Below are 21032 nucleotides of genomic sequence, written 5' to 3' on the forward strand. Positions count from 1 at the left end.
ACCGCCAGAATTAGCCAGTGCTCGAAAAAGGAGTCCGACCCAAAAAAGCGAGAGAGAACCCAAGCTTGTGTATTAAACGATATTAGCTGCCAATGTGCAAAGGCAGATGGTAAAGGGAATAACCAGCAGCAGAAAGGAAAGAGGAGCAACAGCAGCAGGGGCGTGACTAGATTGGCGTTTCCCGATTGCTTTGGTGCGTGTATTTGATGTCGGGTTTGGGGCATGTCCCTTAATAGGCTTCAGTCTGTTTACGCAAAACCTTTTGCCTTGGATTCTTCTCGTTTTGTAAGTATTTGACGACAAACATGATGTGAATCTAGCTTGATAAATTTTCTATTTACATATGCCACAAATTTCTCTCTGATTTGTTGTTGATTTCGTGTTGTTGTTTGTGTTGTTTTGTGTTGTAGCTGCTTGGCATAAGAAGCACGTAAATGCGTTACGTCAACTGAAAAAAGAGTTACGCATTCGCAGCGTTAGCCAGTTGGCTAAAAGCTTAGCCGCTAAGTGCATTGCCTGGATAACATTCACTGCTCACTGCGAATTCCATCAGCATCACAGCCCACATAATGACCTGGGCAACACAATAAAAGCGGAGCAACACAAAAAGAGGGAGGAAGTCAGTGCTCGAGCAACGAGCAAAATAAAAATTTGTCTTCTGTTGAAGTTGCAGTCAAGTTTTGCTCTGAGTTGTGGGTAAACATTTTTCAGCAGCAATAAATAATAACGCAGAAAAGAAATATTAATAATAAAAGCACGCAGCACCAGCAGCAGAAGCAGCAGCAGGATTACATAAAGGGACAGCCAGCCACAACATATACACACAATGGATGCGCCAATGCCCATCCAGAACATTGGGGCAGCCAACAAGAAAAGTGCATCCACGAATAAAATCAAAGCCATCAACTGCAATTGCAGCAACAGACGTTGCGACGCATCGACCGACAGAATGCCAGAATGGAATAGTGGCAGCAGGCGGATGGTAAATTGAATGGTTATTGAAAGAGCTGCAAGTACAAGGGTGCATAGTAGCAAGGGAGGAAGGGTTAAGGGGCATACTCGTAGAAGTGTTAAGAAGTGGCGTACGATTTTCAAGGAAAACCAAAGTTTTGCCCTTCCCTCACACACACACACTCACAGAGCAGTCATAAAACTATTTTGCAAGATGCATAAAGACTTTGTCAAGTGGAAAAATATGAAAAACTTTTACATTTCGATGAAAAGTAATGCCATCTAAATTGCTTGCCACTTGGGCATTGCGTGTGAGAATTGTGACCCATTGCACATGCCATACAATAACACAAAGAACGCAGCAGCAGATGCTCCGAAAGTTTGCGATGCAAACTAATTGCTGCAGCTTAAGATGGACAGCAAATTACTTTAAAGCTAAATCGTCAAACGGTGGGTGCGAAGGGGGAGACGATTAAATCGCATTTAATGATATACTATATAATGGACGATTTCAAGATTACAGTTAAATGTCACAGGCAGCAGCAGAAGCAGCAGCAGCGACAGAAACAACCACAACAACAAAAGCAAACAATGTTTAACATAGCACAAGGCACACTTTCAATTTTCTTAAAACACATAAAACTTGATTATCTTGATTAAATTGCAAATCAAAAACATGTTTCAAGGATTATTTGTGTGCCACACACACACACATGTACACTCACGGATAGAAGTAAAATCTTATCAAACCGCAGTCACTCACAAGCAAACAGGAGCGTTCAGCTTGCGTGCACAAAGCTCATACACTGTGGGCGGCAGATCTGTATAGCATACATATACATATATTTCTTCCATATCTCCATATACACATTGTGGGTATAAATAATAATTGTAAACTGCAAGCCATACAAGAAGGGAATGTGCGGATGTGGCAGATGTTAATCTGTTAACAAGAAGCTTAGATCGATTTCATTTCAAAAGTGTTTATATCAATTTAAAGTAATTACAAACAGCCACAAGCACATGCGAACGAGGTTGACACAAAACAAACCAAACGTCTATCTCCACAAACACACAGACACACATATATATATTTAAGGTACTTAAGTAAGTGCGGGTATCTCTGTGTTCACGTGTGTGTGTGCTCGATCTGCCGTAATGGAAAATATTACGCAAATTGATTCTATAAGTGCCATGTCATACCTGCCAGCCACTGCGCTTTGCCTGTTGACAACTCAGCTCAGCTCAGTTCAGTTCAGCTCAGAAGGCCAAATGAAAATCCCTTGGAGAAAATACGCATACTATTCAATTGAATGCCACTGACACATCTCAAATTTCAAGTGTGTTGACAAAAGCTTTGCATTCAAAGCCGATTTCTGTTTAAGCAAAGGCGAATCTCTTACCTATCTGCCTGGTTTTGTAATTAATATGATTATTGATTGTGGACGACGACAAGAGCTTGTAATGAGCCGTGTTTGCATGAGGGTGTTGATTAATATCCATCAACTGATTAGTTTCGTTGCACCAAGCACATTAATTGTGTGTGTGCGTCAGTGCCGCATGTGAGTTTGGTTTGTCTGCTCAGTTAATAATCGATATATGCATTGAAACATTTAATTCTATCAATAGAAGTATGTTTTTGCTTAGAGCAGAAGACTTGCATATTTGAGTTAAAAACATTCCTAAATTAATACTTAAACGCTGCATTTTAAATAAAATAAAAGATTAAATTTCTATCGCATTATTTCAAAATCTACTAGCTGAAGTGAAGTTGTATTTATGAAAGATCAAACTTATCTAAGAGTAAACCCATGTTTGGATTTTCTTATCAAAAATCTCTATATTTACGTGTTTTTTTTTTGGTCGTGCTACTTTGATATATATTTTAAGAGATGGCAGCTGCGCTTGGCTCATCAAGATGACTAATTAAATACCAACTTCAAAACATGAGACTTGCAAATTGCAAAAACTTGGTCAACTTCCGAGTTGTCGCAGATGCGCATTTCGCTGGTAATACGCAGGTAATGCTGCAAATGTCAAAAGGCTGCAACTGAGCAATGAGTTAAGTACACCAAGCTATGCCGAATTTTCTAGCTAATCGGACCAATTTGAAGCGCATTGTCTTTGCTTCACCCCGTCCACTCTCGACTGGCAACGACCATTGTTATTGTACTTGTTGTGGGTGTCAATGTGGGTGGAAAGCGAGGCAAAAACCCGATGAGGGCACAAAAACTAAAGTGCCTGGGGCATATCTCAGTGGGCTGTGTGTGCTTGTAAGTGGTGCACTGTGTACGTGTAAGTATTTGTGTGTATGTGTTTGCATTGCACTTATGCACATGTGTACAAACAGTGAGAGGATGAGAAAGAAACAGGAGCTGAAGAGTTGAGGGGTTGTGTGTGTGTGTGTGGCATTAGTCGAGTAGATGACGCTGTAATAGCATTCAGAACTCTTACTAATGAGCAGAGTAAGGGAGTCTAGCAAGAGAGCCAGAGAGAGAGAGAGAGAGAGAGAGGGAGACACATGGGACGTCTGCTCAGGTCGAGCAGGTGATGTGTGGCCGCCGCTTGCCGTCACCTTGCCAGCGGCGAAGCTAGCTACGCTTGAACCAATTTTACAATGTGCGGCATCAACAACAACAACAACAACAACAACGATGAGGCAACGCAAGTGCATATGGAATCCAAGAAGCAGGCAGCCAACACCCGGCAACTGGCAGCTTCAAACTAATTGTGCAATTATTTTTGCATAAAGTGGCATAAACATGGCTAGAAGAGGCATTATGCAAGTTGCCTGACTTTTGCAACATAAGTATGAAGATGTAGAAGTAACACCCTCTAACATATGACGCAATAGCGGAAGACGAAGCAGGGGGCATGTGGCAGGCACTCTGTGTTCCTCTGTGTGTGAGCGCGTGCCTAAGTGGCACTCCTACAATTTGAATGTAATATTCATTATTCTTTGCACACAATGTCTGTCGGCCAAAAGGTCTTTTTTTGGCTTTTGTAATGCGAGTTTAAAGACTCCGATGTTAAACTATTAAACAGCCTCTTCTTTTTATACCCGCTACCCATAGAAAAGGCAAAGAAGCATATGCAGATTTAGTCCCAGCCTTTTTGCTACTTATTTATTCTCATTTATAGTTATTGCTTGCAACCTTTTCTTGCTGTTAATGTGCTACAAGTAACATAAATATAATTACTAACTGCCTCCTAGTGTGTTAAACATGGTCAGAGACACACATCAATCCCGATATAAGTTACATTGTTGAAAGTCCATAAGCAATTATTCTTCATTTACCCTGGTGTAATAATTCTCGATGATAAACCGCTTAAATAAAATGAATATATATAATACTTGTTGAAATTGAGTAATATAACTTTGTTGTGCGAATATTAAATATTTGGCTTCGGAATTATCAAAGCATGCAATCAACAGTGCTTCAAGTAAATTTAATTAAATTCTCCAATTTAAAACCCATATGTTCGTACGTATATATAGTTATATACATGTACTGTTATATATGTACATGTACGCAAACATACTCGAACTTGCTTTCGCTTTGTTCAATCTTGTTGTCTGGAGGCAAAGGAATGCGGTATTTTCAGACTCATGTCAGTGTGGCATAGTTTTGCCTGTTAGCTTTCCGAGCGTCGCTTTAATTTGAATTAAATTTGCACCCAAAGAAATCTACCGCTTGGCCTGCTCTTCGAGTTCGAGTTTTTAAAGGCAACTGAGCGAGCACAGTAAAACCCGGGAAAACTGAGAGAATAGGGAGTTGGCTGAGCCACGTTCTCTCAATGCTTCTGTATGGCATTTTTCGACAATTAAAATTAAAATTTAAATGAAATGAGCACTGTTTGTAAGTGTGTCTGTATATGTGTAGTGGCAAGTTTTGTGTGTAGAAAAGCCACAACACACTGAGGCGAAGCGAGACAGAAGGAGGTAAAGGGGAAGCGAGGTAGGCTACAAAAACAAACCGCAGGAACCAAAACCAAACACAAATGTTACATAAAGAAAAAGTCGACTTCGTCGTAGTCGTCGTCGTCGCCGACATCGACGTTGTAGTCGTCTGTGCAAAGAACAAGCACAAATATGTAAATGAAATTGTATGACTCGACACACACACACTCACACACATTCAGAGGGAAAGAGGTGTATATATGTTTTGTCGAGAGCCACACATATGCACCAATTGCTGCAATGCCGCGGTGGCAGCAGCAGCAACAGCAACACTCGAGCAACTTCTAACTAGGCAACTGCTGTGCACAGAGGTGCAAATGTATGCAGGTGTATGCTGTAGGTGTCTCTCTGCAGTTGTGGGTGAGTGTGCCAGTGTGTGTGCATGTGTGGTTAGGTTGCTTCGCATGTAGTTCGTTGACTTTTGAAGTTGTCAACAGGAACGGCAACAGCAATTGCACTTTGCCGTTACATTTATTACATTTGTAATTGTTGTCAGTCGCAGTTGCATTTTGAGCTGAGCAGCCAGAGCGTTAATTATGTGCCAACGCAATTTCGGCATGTCAAACGATGCAACAACGAAAACAACAATTACAGTAACATGAGTGAGAACGACGACGATGACGACGACGACGACGACAACGACAACGGCAAAATGCAGAACGACAGCTTGTTTAGCTAACGTGTCAAGCGGAAGTCGTTGCCAATCGAAGGAGCTTCCGGTTGACGTGGCTGCCTTTCCTGCGGTTTTGCGTCGCAGCGCAAAATTGCAGCCATTTGACATTGCATACTTTTCAGCGTTTGCACTGCTACTTTCACTTTTCGCATGTCCCACACTCCCCTCAGTAAATCCTTCTCACAAACACACACACACATACGCACACTCTACGCTAGCAGTATTTAAAATGCCTTTTGCATATTTCATTAATGGTTTAAAAATTCATGAACTGCTAATTGAAAACGTTTGTCGTAACCGATACACACACATGAGCTGTGCTTGGCAGTGCGTAGAATAAGGTAGCAAAAAAGGTGCCAGGACCGCACTCAAAAGCCGGGCAACATAGTTTAGCACTTTGGCTGCCCGTCGTCTAGCACAGCACAACGTTCATTCTGTGTGTGCTATCTAAGAAATCAAAACGTCGCCCCGAACCGGGATCGAGTTTTGATGCTAGGACTACGACTATAACTTCCCACTCTTCGTTGCCCTGTTCCTCGCATAATGTATGCGGCCTAAGCGACCCGAGTGACTCGAGCGACCTCCACTCAAAGTTCACCAATGGCCTGGCACTTTTGTATGCGAAAATACCAACACTCTCAGCCAACACATGAGTGTGTGTGTGTGTGAGGGGCACTCACACAGTGGAACACCTTCAATCACTTCCGCTGAACGATGAAGTAGCTCTTTGGCACGCTATTATTTTGCAAGGCAAAAGCAGAAAAATAGCGTTGTGTAAAGGTGGTTAAGAGAGGTGTGGGAGTGCGAGGGAGAAGCGTTTTACTCGTATGTAATTGGAACGTGTGAGAAATATCAAACCGGGTAGCAAGATTCGAGTCGAGCCGCTTAAGTTGTTGCCCTGTTTTGGCGTTCGTCGTTGCCGTTGCCGTTTGCCGGATGTCCTGTTAGAAGCGTAAATAGGCATAAAACAACGAAAAGAACATTTCTATTACCTCTTGGCAAAACAGGCAGGGCTTTTGCAAAAAAGGGACGAACGCCCGGCATCAGTTCTGGTCTGCTTCAGACAAGTTGGATCAGGGCCGCCTTCACCAGCCAGGCAGCCAGCCATGAAAACTTGTCTAAAGTCTTGTTGCGGTGGCGGAAACGCTGCCAGGAGCTGTCTAATGGCTACGCAAGAAAACAGCAATCCTGCAATCCTTTGACTCGGTTCCGTTTTATTTTCTTTTTACTTGCGCTATGTTCGCTGTGTGCTGTGCGCTATGTGAAGGGTTTCGGCGAATTATAAATGCAATATTGCCATGGCAATGGCGGTGGCCAAAACGCGACTGCGAAGTGCTGATTATGCCAGCTAGTCTTTTGTTTTGGCTTGCCTGCCATTCATAGGACGTCGACTGGCTGACACCTCTTTGCTGGCCAAGCTGCCACTTTCTTGTTTAACTCTCTGCCACAAAAGCTTTGCTTAGCCAGTCTTTAAGTCCACACACAAAAACGTACAAACAATCGCACACACAGTCACACAGTCACTCAGTCGCAGAGCAAAGATGGAGAGACAAAGCCAAAAGGTAACAACAATGGCCAAGTGCCAAATACACGTGCAAGTCGCCTTGCCACACGTCCCACGTGCCGCGCCTTTGCTCGCTCGCTCCCTGCCTCGCGTCGCTCCTTTTGCCTCGTGAAGCTGGATAAACTGCTTTTAGTCAACTTTAGTTAGTTTGGTCAAGCGCTCTCTCTCTCCTCGTCCACTACTAATGGAGGACTGGAGCTTTTGGGGAAGTTTTCGTTGCTGGTGCGTTTTTTAACTTCTGGCTGGTTTGCTGTTGCTGCTGCTGCTGCTAGTCCGGCTACTGGTCCACTATTTACAGCTTTAGTTTTGTTTGCTTCGTGTTTTGTCATGCCTCTTATGTCCTGCCTCCAAAAGTGTAAACAACTTTGGGCGCTTGGCCAAGTGCAAGGTGTACACACACAGCAGCAGCAGGGCACAGCACGTCCTCATCCATGGCCGTGTCCGGCTCCTACTACTAACTCGACTGCTGCCCCACTGACCAGCGTCCACTGTTAATCCGAGATGTTTGTTTACCTTGGCACTGCACTGCGAAGGATCCAAGCTGGTGTCCACCCAGACTGCAATAATAGCAGCAGCCGTAGCAGCAGCAGCAACGGGAACGACGGAGCCTCATTTATCTTGTGAATGCAATAACAACGACTTAGCCGGAGCTTTGAGCTGCACTGTGTAAATCCATTGAACCTGCAGAGAGTATAATAAGTTAGTCGTGAAGTTTGCAATGCATCGAGGAAGATAAATTAGACCCCGCTGTGCTACGATATTGCGATTCGTTGTGTTACTCGAGATATTCTCCATGATCACACAATACATAAAGTCAATAGACATGTTTTCTATTTTAGTTTAGTTAAATCTGCGAGAGTTGGAAATATGTTTAAATATAGTGTAAATATTTAAAATAATATACTCTTCCCCAGCATTTATTGTTGAGACGCCTTCGGGGTGCTGTCTGGCTAACTTTTTAGCCCGTTTAAGCCACAGTAAAAAGCTGAAAAGTTTATTCAGAGTTTACCTAGCGGCGACTTTGGCTATTTTAATATTGTTTTTTGTGTGGAAAGGCCAATTAATGAAATGACCTGCAGACTTTATTTATTTTTCATTTTATTGTCGATTTAAATTATACACAATTTGTATAAATGCATTGCCATTGCGTTGCATTGCATGCAAGCGAACGGGCAATTTTGTTAAATTTTAATTATGGTGCCGATCATTGTAGTTGTAGTTTTTGAGTTTTAATCGGACAAACCGCTTTAATTCGAATTTAAATTAATTAAAATCACTTACGAACAAACCAAACCAAACCAAACCGAATCAACAGCAACGGCAACAACAATAACAATAATAACAACAATTTAAAATTGGCAACAACAATAGCGACAACAACAAACCCAAATTAACTTTGCATCGGTTCAGATTCGAAAAAAAGCCACAGCACAGCGTTAGGGTCAAACAAGGAGGCGTGTTGCTGGCAGTACAGTGCGGGGCGGGGAAGTGATAGAGGGGACTCACAGCAGGTGGGCATAAAAGGCGCGACCACCAAGTGCTTCCATGCGAATGGAGATCAGAACACACAGAGAGAAAGAAGGGCAACTGGACAGCTGGGCAACTGGTCGTCTGGGCGTGGCCACGGGGAGTTTATAGCGCATTTTATTTTAATAAAGACTTTTAATTGAATTTTCAATTGTTGCGCACGCGACACGGGGGCCAATACCCGGTTGCAGTGGATGTTGCTGGCTGTTCGATACTGTTTCAGTTGCTTTCGTTGTTGCTGTTGTAATTGTTGTTATCATCATTATGATTGTATGTAGTGTTTTTCAGTAATGCATGTCGTTGCTGTTGCTGTTGCTGCTGTCGGGACATCTGTTGTTACTGTTTGCTGTTGTTACTTTTCAATAACACGCTGTAAAAGCACAAGTCCGTGGTTAAACAATTACTCCAACGAGAATGAACCCAGCTGCCAGCGATAAGGACTGTGTCCACAATCAGCGTGTCGGGTTTTTGCACTGACAGCCAGACAAAAGCGGGTAAAGGGCGACACGGTGCGACTTGTATAACCCATCGTGATAAGCAAAAAATGGCGTTCGCCACTTCCGGTTTCCGGTATCGCACTGCTTAGCTGACGCCATGATGATGTACAAATAAGTGATTGAAAAACACACATACACACACACACACACAACTATCTGCCGATTGTTGTTGAACCAATGAATATGGCAACAATTAAAATATAATGCATGCCACTTCCGTTGCTCAACGTGGCCGATTTCGTTGAGTTGCATTTTTACACCTACATACATAATTATGGAATTTCAATTATTTATTTATTACGTGTAGTAAATAAATGTGCAACCAAGTTATGCATTTTATTAATTTTTTATTCGTGTCGTGAGGTTGCCTGGTGTTGCTCTCGATGCTGCTCATGATGATGATGTTGTTGCCACTATTGTAAGTGTTGCTGTTCCCTTTGTGTTTACTTAACTGGCAAATATTTTATTATTGTTGTCGTTGTCGTTGGTACTCTTGTTGTTGTCCCTGTTATGGTTCTATAACGTTGCTGGCTGGGTGGCCGATTTACTGCATATTTTTAATATGCACTTTTGGTTCGTATTGTTTGTACTTCAATTTTGTTGTACAAAATTTTCAATTAGTTTTTCATGCACTTTATTGGCTATTGTTTCCTCACTAAGTGCCCACACACACTCACTCACACACTCGCGCACACACTTCCGATTAATGTGTGTAAATTGCATAATATTCACAGTTCTATTGTGGTTTTTTCCCACTGATTTCAATTTCAATAACCAATAATAAATAAGTACGAGAATATACCATAAATAAATACTACACTCCACTTGCTAGTTTCAAGTTGTATACGAGTTATATAGTATAGTGGAAAGTGTATGGCGGAGATTATGTATTCTATTGATGTTATTGATATTTTTACAAAAAATAAAACCGACTAAATTAAATCCAATTGATGTAATTTAAAATGCACTAGAATTTAATACGACACTTTTAAATCAAATAAATCTGAACCATGACTACAGAGAGTTGACTCGCTCCTACCTTAATTACCTTGGCAAGTGCAGGAACTGAAATGTGCTCATTTCCGTTAGAGAGGCTTCCCCAGCGGCCACCTGAATGCAAAGAGAGCCAGACGCAAATTAAAATACAAAAAACAAGAAAAAATATGAGGTGAGAAACACAGGAGAATACGAGTATGTGTCTTTTGCCCCGTTTGGTTGGTTGGCTCTCAAACGTAACGAAACCCCAACAACCGCAACGTTGAGTCTGACCATCGGTCAAAGAACGAAGAACTCAGAACCAAGAATTGCAGTCGCTGCAGCCAGAGCGGCATAACATAAGAATGTTGTTGCGGTTTGCCAACATTTTGCTGGAGGCAAAGCCGCTCGACACGAGCGAGAACCTCAGCTGAAGTCACGGTCAGAATGGTTGTGCTTTTTTGCATTTGGTTGTACACTAAGTCTACCTGACTAACTGACGTATGCAAATAGTACTTTGAATGACAGACAGTTGCAGTCGCTCTAAACTGCAGCTCTGCGTTGTCAAAATCAATTTTTACTCGGCCCCAAGCAACTATCCATAAAGCAGTAACGAGAAAGCTCGCGCCTGGCGAGATGGGATGGGGAGTGGGAATGACGAGGTGTGACTGCATTAATTAAAAATTTGAATGCAATGCTAAGAGAAAAGCGCACACCTAACAAATTTTTCATAGGCTAATAAACTTGAATGCCGCACCAAAAAACGAGCAATGTGTTAGCAGAGACGAGGCGGAAAAGGAGGATGGAGGAGAAGAAAAAGGCACTGGCACTCAGCAAATACACTGGCCCACAACTTGTTTTTTGCCGCACTGTCACCCAATTATGTCACACAGTGTACAACAAATTAATGCCTCGTTGCGTTGATTGCGCCGAGTGCGGCTGCTGGCGTCGTCGTCTCTGCCGTTGCTGTTGTCGTTGTTGCCGTCACAGTCACTGTCGCTGGCTCAGTCGCAGTCGCAGTCGTGGTTGACGTCGCTGTCGAGAGAGCGCACGAAAGTATGCAATACAAAAAGAACGCAAAAGTAAAAACACTAAAAACATCAGCCGACCGAGCTTCCAGGCCCAAGCATTCTGCCTGATGGCCGTCACTTGCGTCTGTTTGTGTGTGTTGATGTCTGGCTTCGAATGATGTATGTATGAGTGTGTGTGTGTCTGTTGCTGTGTGATTGCGTGACAATTTCAAACAGATTTAACCGCCAATTTAAAATGAAGTCAATACAAGCGAAAGCAACTGAACTGCGCACGCAAAAATGTTCAACAAAACAGAGCCGAAATCAACTGAGAGCATCCCAGTAACTCGACGAAAACTCACCCTATCTGTGACCCATCAACTTATCTGTAGCATTTACAGTGGCCAACGAGCACTAAACCCATTTGGGGAAACTCAATACAGGGTAGAGAATCACAGTGGCAGCAGCTGAAGTGTCGCCCAACGACAGATCATCGGCCCGTCAGCAGCGACGTAGATATTCTGGGTGTTTTTTTTTTGTGCTTCCCAACATTTAAATACATACAACGAGCGTTGGTCCTGACTGGGCCGTGTATTGGTCCCTCGTACCTCGCTGATCCTGGGCAGCGGTGCGTGCTCCACCGCCAGCTGTAAAATGTATTGTAAATTTCACGCTTTTTTCATCTCTCGGCTCGGCTCTCGTCTGTTTTGGCTGTTGGTGGCTCGGTTGACTCTGTGTGGGCTGCCGTTTTTTATTGGGCCGCACAGCGTTTGTGTCAGACAAACGATTTAAATGAAATAAATTACAATAAATCACTCAATCGGTTTAAATAAAAATGTTGCTCTTGTAATGAGATATCGGAACGGGCAGCAAAAAACGTAACCGACATTCTGGCGATTGGCTACTACCGATTGCCGATTGTCGACTCTCGACTGCGGCCTGTCGATTGGTAAGGGAAAGTGTATAAACATCTCTGGCCACTTGATTTACTGGCATTTTTTATGGCGTAATCGAGCACTACAAGATGTCTCGGAGACGTAGTGAACTGGTAATCCTACTTAGGCACTTCCTGACATCCATTGTTATAGATCAAATGATGTTTTCCCCATACGATTTGCTCACCATTCTTTCTTTTTGTATTACTCGATTTTCTGCAGGGTCTGTTAAGTTAAGAGCTATTCATAGCAAGCCACTGAATACTCGATAGTGAGCCCAAAATACATTTACCAGCACACTGAGCCATAAACCAATTGACAAGGCAATCATTTGAGGCAAAAATTCGAATCCTTGAATCAAAGTAAAGTCTTCCCTAATAGTAGAAGTAGTAGTTGCTTTGTGACTCACTTGTACAGATGGCTTCGGTATGGTTGCATGGCTGGGACTTAGTGCTTAATGGCAGTCAGTAGTGCATGTAAATGTCATGACAATGGATTCTGTATAGCGTGGATGAGGGGAACGAAGGGCACTCAAAAGCATTACTCGCATTGCTATGAACAAGTCGTACCAATGTCGGGGTCAGCCAGTGGAAGCAGTAGACACACAATGTTTTGTCCACCTGAGTTGTCAACAAACCGTGAAATTATCAACCCAAATTGGACGACAACATTGAGAGCAGCACGCAGAGTGCGAAAGAGAAAGAGCGAGAGGGAGAGAGAGAGAGAGAGAGACAGAAATAGAGAGAGAAAGTGAGGAAGGTGTGGGAACAGATTTCTTTTTATTCCTTTGGCATGGACAAAGTACGTCTTAATGCATATGTTAAGCTGAACCCTCACCATTCCTCATACCTCATCCTTCAAAAAGCTTTTAATACAAATTGAAAACGCTTGAGGAGTCCGGGGGCTATTCTCTCTGTCTCTCTGCTCGTCTCTCGGGGGCAGAAAAAAGGCCAATGATGAAATAGAACCAAGACAGTGTACTTGTGATAAGCAGCCAGGTTACCCAGGCAGCAGTGGTTGCTACTTATATGAATACACGAATGACCGATTAAATAAGTGACCAGATGAGCTCATGGCTCAGTAGCTGGTAACTGGCAATTGGCAACCGGACAATTGGTGCACTTAGACTTACGTGCATGTGAGATAAGCTAAAAGTACTAAACGATATCAAAATATCGCAATGCCTTTTCTTTTCACTTTATTTTGGGTTTGCATAAATGTCAGCTAGATATTTGCATACGGATTGCATTCACTGCAGCCGCAACTATTTATCTTTCTGCGCGGACATTTCAAGAGCGAACTAGAAAAGTGGAGCATAGATTGGAAGATACGAGCGAAGCGCAAAAGAGGAAAGCAGGACGGACAGCAAACGGAAATGCGCTTTATGCAGCATTTAAATGCTCCCATTTCCGGACAATGCTGTCGGCCATTGCCGACCTTCAGATGCCTCAATTATTTCATTAAGTAAAACGTTTGCATTTCACCTAATTCCGCCCAGTCGAGTTGAGTTGAGTCTGAATCTGAATTTGAATGTGAATGTGAATCGAGCCACCAGGCCTTGGCCAAGCCAGTCCAACCCAGGCCACATCCGTTGCACTCGTGTGCAAACACGCAAAGTGCCAGTGTGCTGCAGCCGAGACTTGGATCTGGGGGTATCAGATTCGGAGTGCTAGACGAAACACACGAAACGGAATTTATTTCTCAATTCCCACTTCAATTTCGCAAATTGAATGAAAAAGCGCTTAAAAATATACAAAAGCAGCAGCCAAGCAGCCAAACCCGTAGCTTCCACAACCAAAAAGAAAAAAAAACACACACACACAAAATAAAATAAAGTAACAAAAGCACACCGACTAGGGCGAAAGGCAGGGCGCAGGGCGAAGGATCGACAGCAAAAAAAGGCAAACGAACGACGAGCAGAGCGAAAGGAAATCTTACAAATAAAACGGAAGTTAATTTACTACGTAAACCGAAAACCATGGCGCAGCCACATCCGGAACAACGGAGGCATGAGCTGGATCAGAGGCGCAGAAGAAGATGAGGGCGAGGCGGTCAGTGCTTACAGATACAGAGTAAGGAAATACTGCAGCTGGGACTCGAATTGGGACTGAGACTAAAACGAGTAAGCGACGACGAGCAGCCAGAACTTCGCTTAAGGCTAGCCATTTAATTGGCCAAGCTGCTGCTGCTGCTGCTCTGCTGCACTGCTACAGTCGAAACCTGTCGCGTAACGTACCCAAATATTTGCTTATACAACAGAAGCGGCCGGCGAAGAAGAAGAGAATAGAAGGAGAAGGGATCAGACAGGTGCAGTTCGCACTTAAAACCGCTTATTACCTTAACAATTGCAAATATCGGCGCGGAATGAGCGTCCAGAGTAGCAGACAGGATTACTTTGCATAATTTTAGGGGCATACAAATAACAGGCAGCGATTCTTTGCACCCTCCCGGACTCCACTTTCACACTCCTTACAATGTGACTAGGTTACCTCTAGTCGGGAGCGCCAATGAAAACGGAAGGAAATTTCACTAGCCAAATGCAGCAGCAGCAGCAGCAGAAGCAGCAGCCATGGAGCAGCTTAAAGGGCTGTGTGAGTGTATGTGTGTGGGTGCGCGGGCGTGGCAGCCAGCACAAAGGCGCATTAGAGCGATAGCGCGGGCCAGCACAAGTATTTGTTATGCGGTAAAAATGCATAAAAATCCCGAGACCGGCATTTATTTAAATTTATGCCGTTATAACGTAATTTTGCATTACCCCAAAAATGATGGCGTCGGCGGCTTCCCAAGTCAGCCGCCATTTTATTATTGTACATATGTAGGTGTGTGTGTGTGTATGAAAGTAACTTTATTCCTCTTTCACTATGTGTGTGTATGATTGTGGTGTTTTTCCACAGGCATTTTCATGCATTCATTTTTTTCCAGCGACTTGAAACATTTTTGCGGTGCCTGAAGCTAAAGAGTTTCCTTTTTCATTTGACTAAATATTTGCAATTGTTATTTGTATATATTTGTATCTATTTCTATATATACGAGTATGTGCATTAACAATGATATTTTTATATACATTTTTTATAGCATTTTTAGCATTTCAATTGTACATCAGCCATTTATTTTATTACATTTTATTTACTGTATTTTTTATGCTTCGGAGTATCACAATACACAAAGCCTTTGCCAATTGTTATGCATATGAAGTAGACCATTGCATTACCACGGTGGTTGCAGGCACAACAAAGGAATTGTTGCCAGTTGTCTAACTGTTGTGCTCGCCAAATTAGTAGAGCGCTTGAGTGTGGTTTCCGGTTGCGCCACAAAATATACGTATATGGAATGCTGAGAATCAGTACATCAAAGTAGAAGCAAATTTCACTCCAATGCTTATGCTAAATTCACACACTGCAGCTAAAGTAGCTTAGAAACGAATTGCGATAAAAAAATAATGACATCGAATAAAACAATGTGGTCGATGCAATAAACTTGTACTCGTTCTCGTTCGCTTGTTCTGAGCGTATTCGATTTCTAATCTAATCGAAACATCGCCTCGCTTAATGCCAATTAATTAGGAAACCCCAAGCAAGCGTCACACAGTTAAAATCAGCTCGAATGTCTAATCTGCGACTGCGATGTAAAGGACACTAAGTTGGGTTGGGCTGCCATAGCGGGGCGCATTCAATCAAATGTAACTGTAACTGTAACTGTATCTGTATCTGTAATGGCACAGCAGAGCCAATTTCTGTCTGTATGTGTGTGTGTGTGTTTTGAATACAAATTAGGTAAAGTGATGGCCGCCTTCGACATGCAACAGCTAAGCAAACAGCAACAGACACGCCTCCAATCAAGTGCTTCGACGGTAAAGGACATACACATTCTTGTCGACGCACTCATTGATGAAATCGACTTAATTTAAATTCAAACTAATTAATTAGATGCAGATGCTCGAGATGCTCTACACCTCTTGGCCTGGCCAAATGCAATGAAGTCATTTCTACCTGTCTACATGCTGAGCTCTCTCTCTTCCTGTGCAAATAGTATGTAGTCCATTAGTTCTGCCGCTGTTTAAGCTAATTAAACGCACAATTTGTATGTCTGGGTCAGTCTAATATATACATATAGACGTTCGTATGTATATAACAGCCACTATAGAAGTCTCGACAGCACGAAGTGCTCAATATTCTCATATTGATACCTCACACCAATATTATCATCATTCTGGATGGCGTTTCTATCACTCGATGTGCTTAATGCTCAGTGCTCAGGCAATGGCAGTTTCAATGATTTTGTTTAGCTCAGTGATTCGGAGAATTAAGTTCAACTGTGTTCATACGCATATGCTCACACACACAGATTTGTGTGAATATGTGCGTGAGGATGTGTGTTCTGCAATGCCACACACGAACGTAGAGAGAAACATTTGAATGTCTGTCATGAATTGATACCAATTTGCAATTGTTAATGAAACGCTTTGTGCTGTGCCGATTGCATTGCAGCCCTACTCCCACCCTCCACAAGCCAAACGAGAGCAGTTGAGAATATGTAAAGCTGAACACTAAACTCGCCATACTCCGACTTACGAGACTCTTCCTCTCTTTTCCTCTCCTCTGCTGCACTTCAATCTACTGAGTTCATTTCACTTTCCTTTCCTTGCCTTGTTTTCTTTGACATTCGAGTTACATTTTGGCCAAGTTTCGCACATTTGTCTGTTTGTCAATGTGCGGAGGAGGCAAGGTTGAAAATCCCCCAGAGCACGTACATATATGTGTGTGTAAGTGTCGGTTTGTCTGTGTATGTGAGAGGATGGGAGTGTGTGTCCAGCGAACTGCTCGTGTGTCTTTGCTCATTTCAATTTTGTAATTGAGATTAGCACTTGGGAATAATGGAGATCAGATCATTTAATTAACTTTGTTTTCGAGCACATTCAGTCCTGCAGGTCGTTCTGCCACAGTGTCAAGTGCCTTCAATTGTCTGTCTCTCTGTGTGTGTGTGTGTGTGTATTTGTGGGCGTCTTTTGTGCTGTCTGTGCAACCGATTGAAGCTGATGCTACCAACGCCCAAATCCAATAATTTTCCGAGCATTGCTTTCTCTTGTCTTCTCATTGTACGAATGCGCTCCCATCTGCCTATTAATTTTCCTTGCGGCAATTTCATTTGTTAATTTGCATTCCATGTTGTACTGTATTGCAAACAGTTTTTGGTCAATTTAAGAAGAATGATTTGATGAAAATACCCTTATTATAAGCAGAGTTCCATGTTCATTAAAATTGTAATTTAAATCGGAATACCAAAAATGCGGTTGGCATTGTCTTTTGTGCTCCGCTTCCAGTTGTCAGTTTCAATTAGCACTTGATACTACTCTGCCAAGCTGTTTTCAGATCCTTTAAAGGCTGTGCATCTCATTTACATTGGTCTAAGAGGCAATGAACATTTTGAACGTCTTTGTAGTCTGTTTCACAGTGTCTTGTTATCGCCAGCGTTTCTTTTATTATCACATTTCATTCTCTCATTTTGAAATTGCATTCAGCTGTTTGTTTTTTAAGCGCTGTCATGAGAATCCAAAACTACTTTTTGAATAATTTTATTTATTTATTTTCTAGACTCTCGTTCGTGCAAAAGTTGTGCTGCTGTACCCAAAGCTACTGGCTCGACTTTTGTCATTCACTTATTTATTTAGTTTTCCTTCTTTCCATCCACCATTTACCATTCTCTTCAGCCTTGTCGTCGTATGTCAAAAGTTCTGCAACATCCTCTTTTTATCCTTCAACTAAAAAAAAAACAAAAACAAAAAACAGAAAGACTTTAAAGCGCCCTTCTCTCTCCGTTTGAGGCAGCCAATTGATGATATTTCAAGAATTGTATATGGCTACAACATTACATTGCGTGGGGAGTTGTTCTTGTTTTTTAATTAAAAATGTCTCAGTACCAAAGGAAGTGTTTACAGCAAAGAAAAACTATATAAAACCGGACAGCTTCGACTAATAAATATCAGGCAATAATATCTTTTCTTTTTAAAAGTTTAATAAGTTGCGTTCTACTTTTTATTCAAGTTATTGGTTTACAAGATACAATAGAAGCAAACTTCAATATAACAAAATCATACTACACTAATGAACTATACCCAATTAAAAATCGAGGGTAATTCGTAACTCCATCGTACTTACGAATACTCGTAGGTTGAAGCCTTACCTTGTAGCTGCCGATCCCTTATGGAACACACTTTGTATCTGTTCACATTTTGGTTAGGTTCGCTGTGGTATTGGTGTGGCGTTTACAGTTGAGTTGTCGAATGCATTTGGCAGATCAAACGAAATGCGATTACGTATACGCATCGTGCACCGCTTTAAAATTCGGCGCAACGACTGTGTCAGGCCCGCGGTTAATTAGGCTCCCCCCAAAAACGTTGCACGCCATTTTGTTGTCAGAATTTGTACCTGCTACGCTGGTTTTTGACAGCCAGCCAATTCGATGCTCTCAAATTGCATGGCTCATTAAATTTCAATAGGGAAGCTTCAGCAGCGGGCGAATGTGCAATTATTTACAGTGCGATTTATCGTTGCATACTTGCAGGCATCGACTCGCATCGAACGCGTAATGGCGTTGTCTACTTTCAGGCGGCACCATCAACCAGCCACGCCCACAGATCCAGTTACAGCTGCATCTACAGCTACAGCTTCTGCTACTGCTGAAGCTAGGCATTCTAAAAGGCGAACTTGTCCCAACTTTTTGAATGCCTTTTTGTTAACTTCTTGGCGCGAAAAGTTTGCTGTAAAATACTTTGCGCAAATATTGTTTTCGCATGCTTTTGTTGCGCTAAGCGCTCAAGGAAGGCGTTGCCACACGCCTAATGCCTCATGCTCCATGCCCCATGCCGCATGCCACATGCCTCAAACTCTGTAAGGTAGTGTCTCAAGCCCTGCAGCGTAAATTGTATCAATGTGCGCTCTCTTTTCAAGAGTTTTCTGTAACTTTTTTTGTTGTTGTATCTTGTTGCGTTCTTCTGCTCCTGCTTTTGTTTTCGACTTGCATTTTGCCATGTATTGGCATTTTCAGCGCTTATTTGTATCGTTTTCGCTCACTTTGTTGTTACTTTTGTTATTGGTGGTGCTGTTGTTGCGGCTGTGTTGCCCGTGCAACGTTCAACGCTCAACGTGCAACGCTACTTTTCCACAGATTTTTGTTTTCGTGGCTTATGTTTTGTACCCTTCTTTTACTTTTTGCAGCAATTTCCTTAAAACGCAAACTTGAAAAGTTGTATGAATATTTGTGGTGCCTGCTATTTTTTTGTGTTGTTGCTCTGTTCTGTTCTTTTCTATTTTGCGAAACTTTTCAAATCAATTGTGCCATCAAGTTGGTAACAATGTCAAAAGCATTTCAAAGCTGTCGACATAAGCTATGCAAATTTTATTTTAAAACGCATATAAGTAATGTTAAAGATTGCTGAGAACCCATTGAGCTAACGACGTCGCCCAGCTGGCTTCAAAATGCCCTAGGAAGTGTTTTTTTTGTGCTTAAATTAACAGAAATGTAATAGAATCCGTTTCGTTTGTTTTGCTTACTTGTGCACGCTTTAGAATGGAATCCTTGCTGGAGTCGTAAGCATGCTGCTTTGAAGGTATTTCCAGCACTGTGGGCACAGGCAACAAATGCTTATCGAGAGTTGTGCGTATCATGTCTGCGTATATCTGATTGATCATTATGATTGCAATATCTTCGCGTGCTACAAAACGCTTAAAGCACTGGTCAATTTCGGCTTTAGTTGTATCTGCCAAAATAACGAACTAAATAAATACAAATTATAGTTATCAACTTTCGACACTTACCTTTCTCTACAACCATAAAGTTGGACTGGCGCTGCTCATTAATTTCCCCAATGCCGCCAAGCAAAAATCCGACACAAGTATCCTACAACAAAAACAAAAAAGTTAAATTAAAGCTTACAACCCAAAACGCAGTTTAACCTCATCGCCTATAACTGCCATCAGTTTTCCTTCTTCTACAGATTGATGCGACATTTTATTTGTTGAATTAATTTAATTCGACAGTAAAATGAATAACATTGAAATACATACTTATTAAAATAAACACAAAGGCAAGTTGATTATTTTAGGAACACCTTCAGTGCTTAATCAGATTTCAATTGATAACATTGTCAACTGCATTGTCAATTGATTCATGTGAATTTGATTTAACAGAAATTCTGTAAAATTGTAAGCAACTAGTCAGCGATGATATGTGAAATGTTTTCCGTAAAACACGAATCAGTTCATTCCCCGAAAAACTCACATATCGAAAATCAGAGTCAAAAAAAGAAGAGCATCGAGGCGATGTAGCTGCACTTGACAGCTGCGGCGCATTTGATGGCAAATTGTTTGTTGCACTTTGCTGTTGCCATTGCGTTGCAGTTGCTGCAGTTTTCCTTTTTGTTTAATTTTTTGTATAGTTTTGTGAAGCGTAAAACAAGTTTTATAATTGTTTAAAATGTTTGCTGCCAACGTCCATTGCATTGCAATTTTATAACGAATTTTGTCAGTTGGCGCTCCAAACTTAATCGAGAGTAGCAGCAGCAGCAGCGTCAGCAACAACAATTTGTGTGCCAAAATATTTGCTGTTGCCTTATGCCACGCCCATTGTACAATTTACGCAATGTTGCGCTCGGAAACTTTAATGCTGCGACAGCTCCTAATTGGATTAGATAACTTCTCGAAAGGGTTAAACACAACGCAACGCAACACAATACAACGCACACACGCACATGCTCCCATACAAACAAAACCACCCAAAGGCACATATTACGCATACGCAGCGGTGCCCGAATTGTCCGTAGTAAAGTGAATCGTTTCAAATCTAAAGCCAGTTATGTGCACCATTATTGCTTTCCATTTCGTGATGTTGTCGCTGTTGTTGTTTTTAACTCATTTGCGTTACGTAGATGCATAACAGCAACA

At 42.0% G+C, this 21032-nt stretch overlaps 1 protein-coding gene across 3 annotated transcripts; it reads right to left on the bottom strand.

Annotated features, from left to right (window-relative positions):
* Positions 1 to 7704: 7704 nt before the first annotated feature.
* LOC133837710 (V-type proton ATPase subunit F) lies at positions 7705 to 20183 on the bottom strand. Of its 3 annotated transcripts, none has more exons than XM_062268567.1 (4): positions 20046 to 20183; positions 19908 to 19989; positions 19644 to 19849; positions 7705 to 7830 (listed from the first exon to the last, which is right to left on the bottom strand). In XM_062268567.1, exons 1-4 carry the CDS (start codon positions 20097 to 20099, stop codon positions 7759 to 7761), a joined length of 414 nt encoding a protein of 137 aa, XP_062124551.1. In that variant the 5' UTR covers positions 20100 to 20183; the 3' UTR covers positions 7705 to 7758. The 3 variants fall into 3 exon arrangements, with proteins under 3 accessions (XP_062124551.1, XP_062124552.1, XP_062124553.1); XM_062268568.1 differs by lacking the exon at positions 7705 to 7830 and adding an exon at positions 17344 to 17851 and having other exon boundaries at positions 20046 to 20182; XM_062268569.1 differs by lacking the exon at positions 7705 to 7830 and adding an exon at positions 19474 to 19573 and having other exon boundaries at positions 20046 to 20182.
* Between the last annotated feature and the right edge of the window lie 849 nt (positions 20184 to 21032).

The sequence above is a fragment of the Drosophila sulfurigaster genome, chromosome 2R (assembly GCF_023558435.1).
Source record: "Drosophila sulfurigaster albostrigata strain 15112-1811.04 chromosome 2R, ASM2355843v2, whole genome shotgun sequence".
NCBI classification, from domain to species: Eukaryota; Metazoa; Arthropoda; class Insecta; order Diptera; family Drosophilidae; genus Drosophila; species Drosophila sulfurigaster.

What these genes read in the sequence shown, in the direction of transcription:
- LOC133837710 (XM_062268567.1), bottom strand. Translation starts at nt 20,099, where the DNA reads ATGTCGCATCAATCTGTAGAAGAAGGAAAACTGATGGCAGTTATAGGC. An exon ending in TGGCAGTTATAGGCGATGAG is followed by an intron (nt 19,990 to 20,045) that starts GTTAAACTGCGT and finishes TTTTTGTTGTAG; the next exon opens with GATACTTGTGTCGGATTTTT. An exon ending in CTTTATGGTTGTAGAGAAAG is followed by an intron (nt 19,850 to 19,907) that starts GTAAGTGTCGAA and finishes TTATTTTGGCAG; the next exon opens with ATACAACTAAAGCCGAAATT.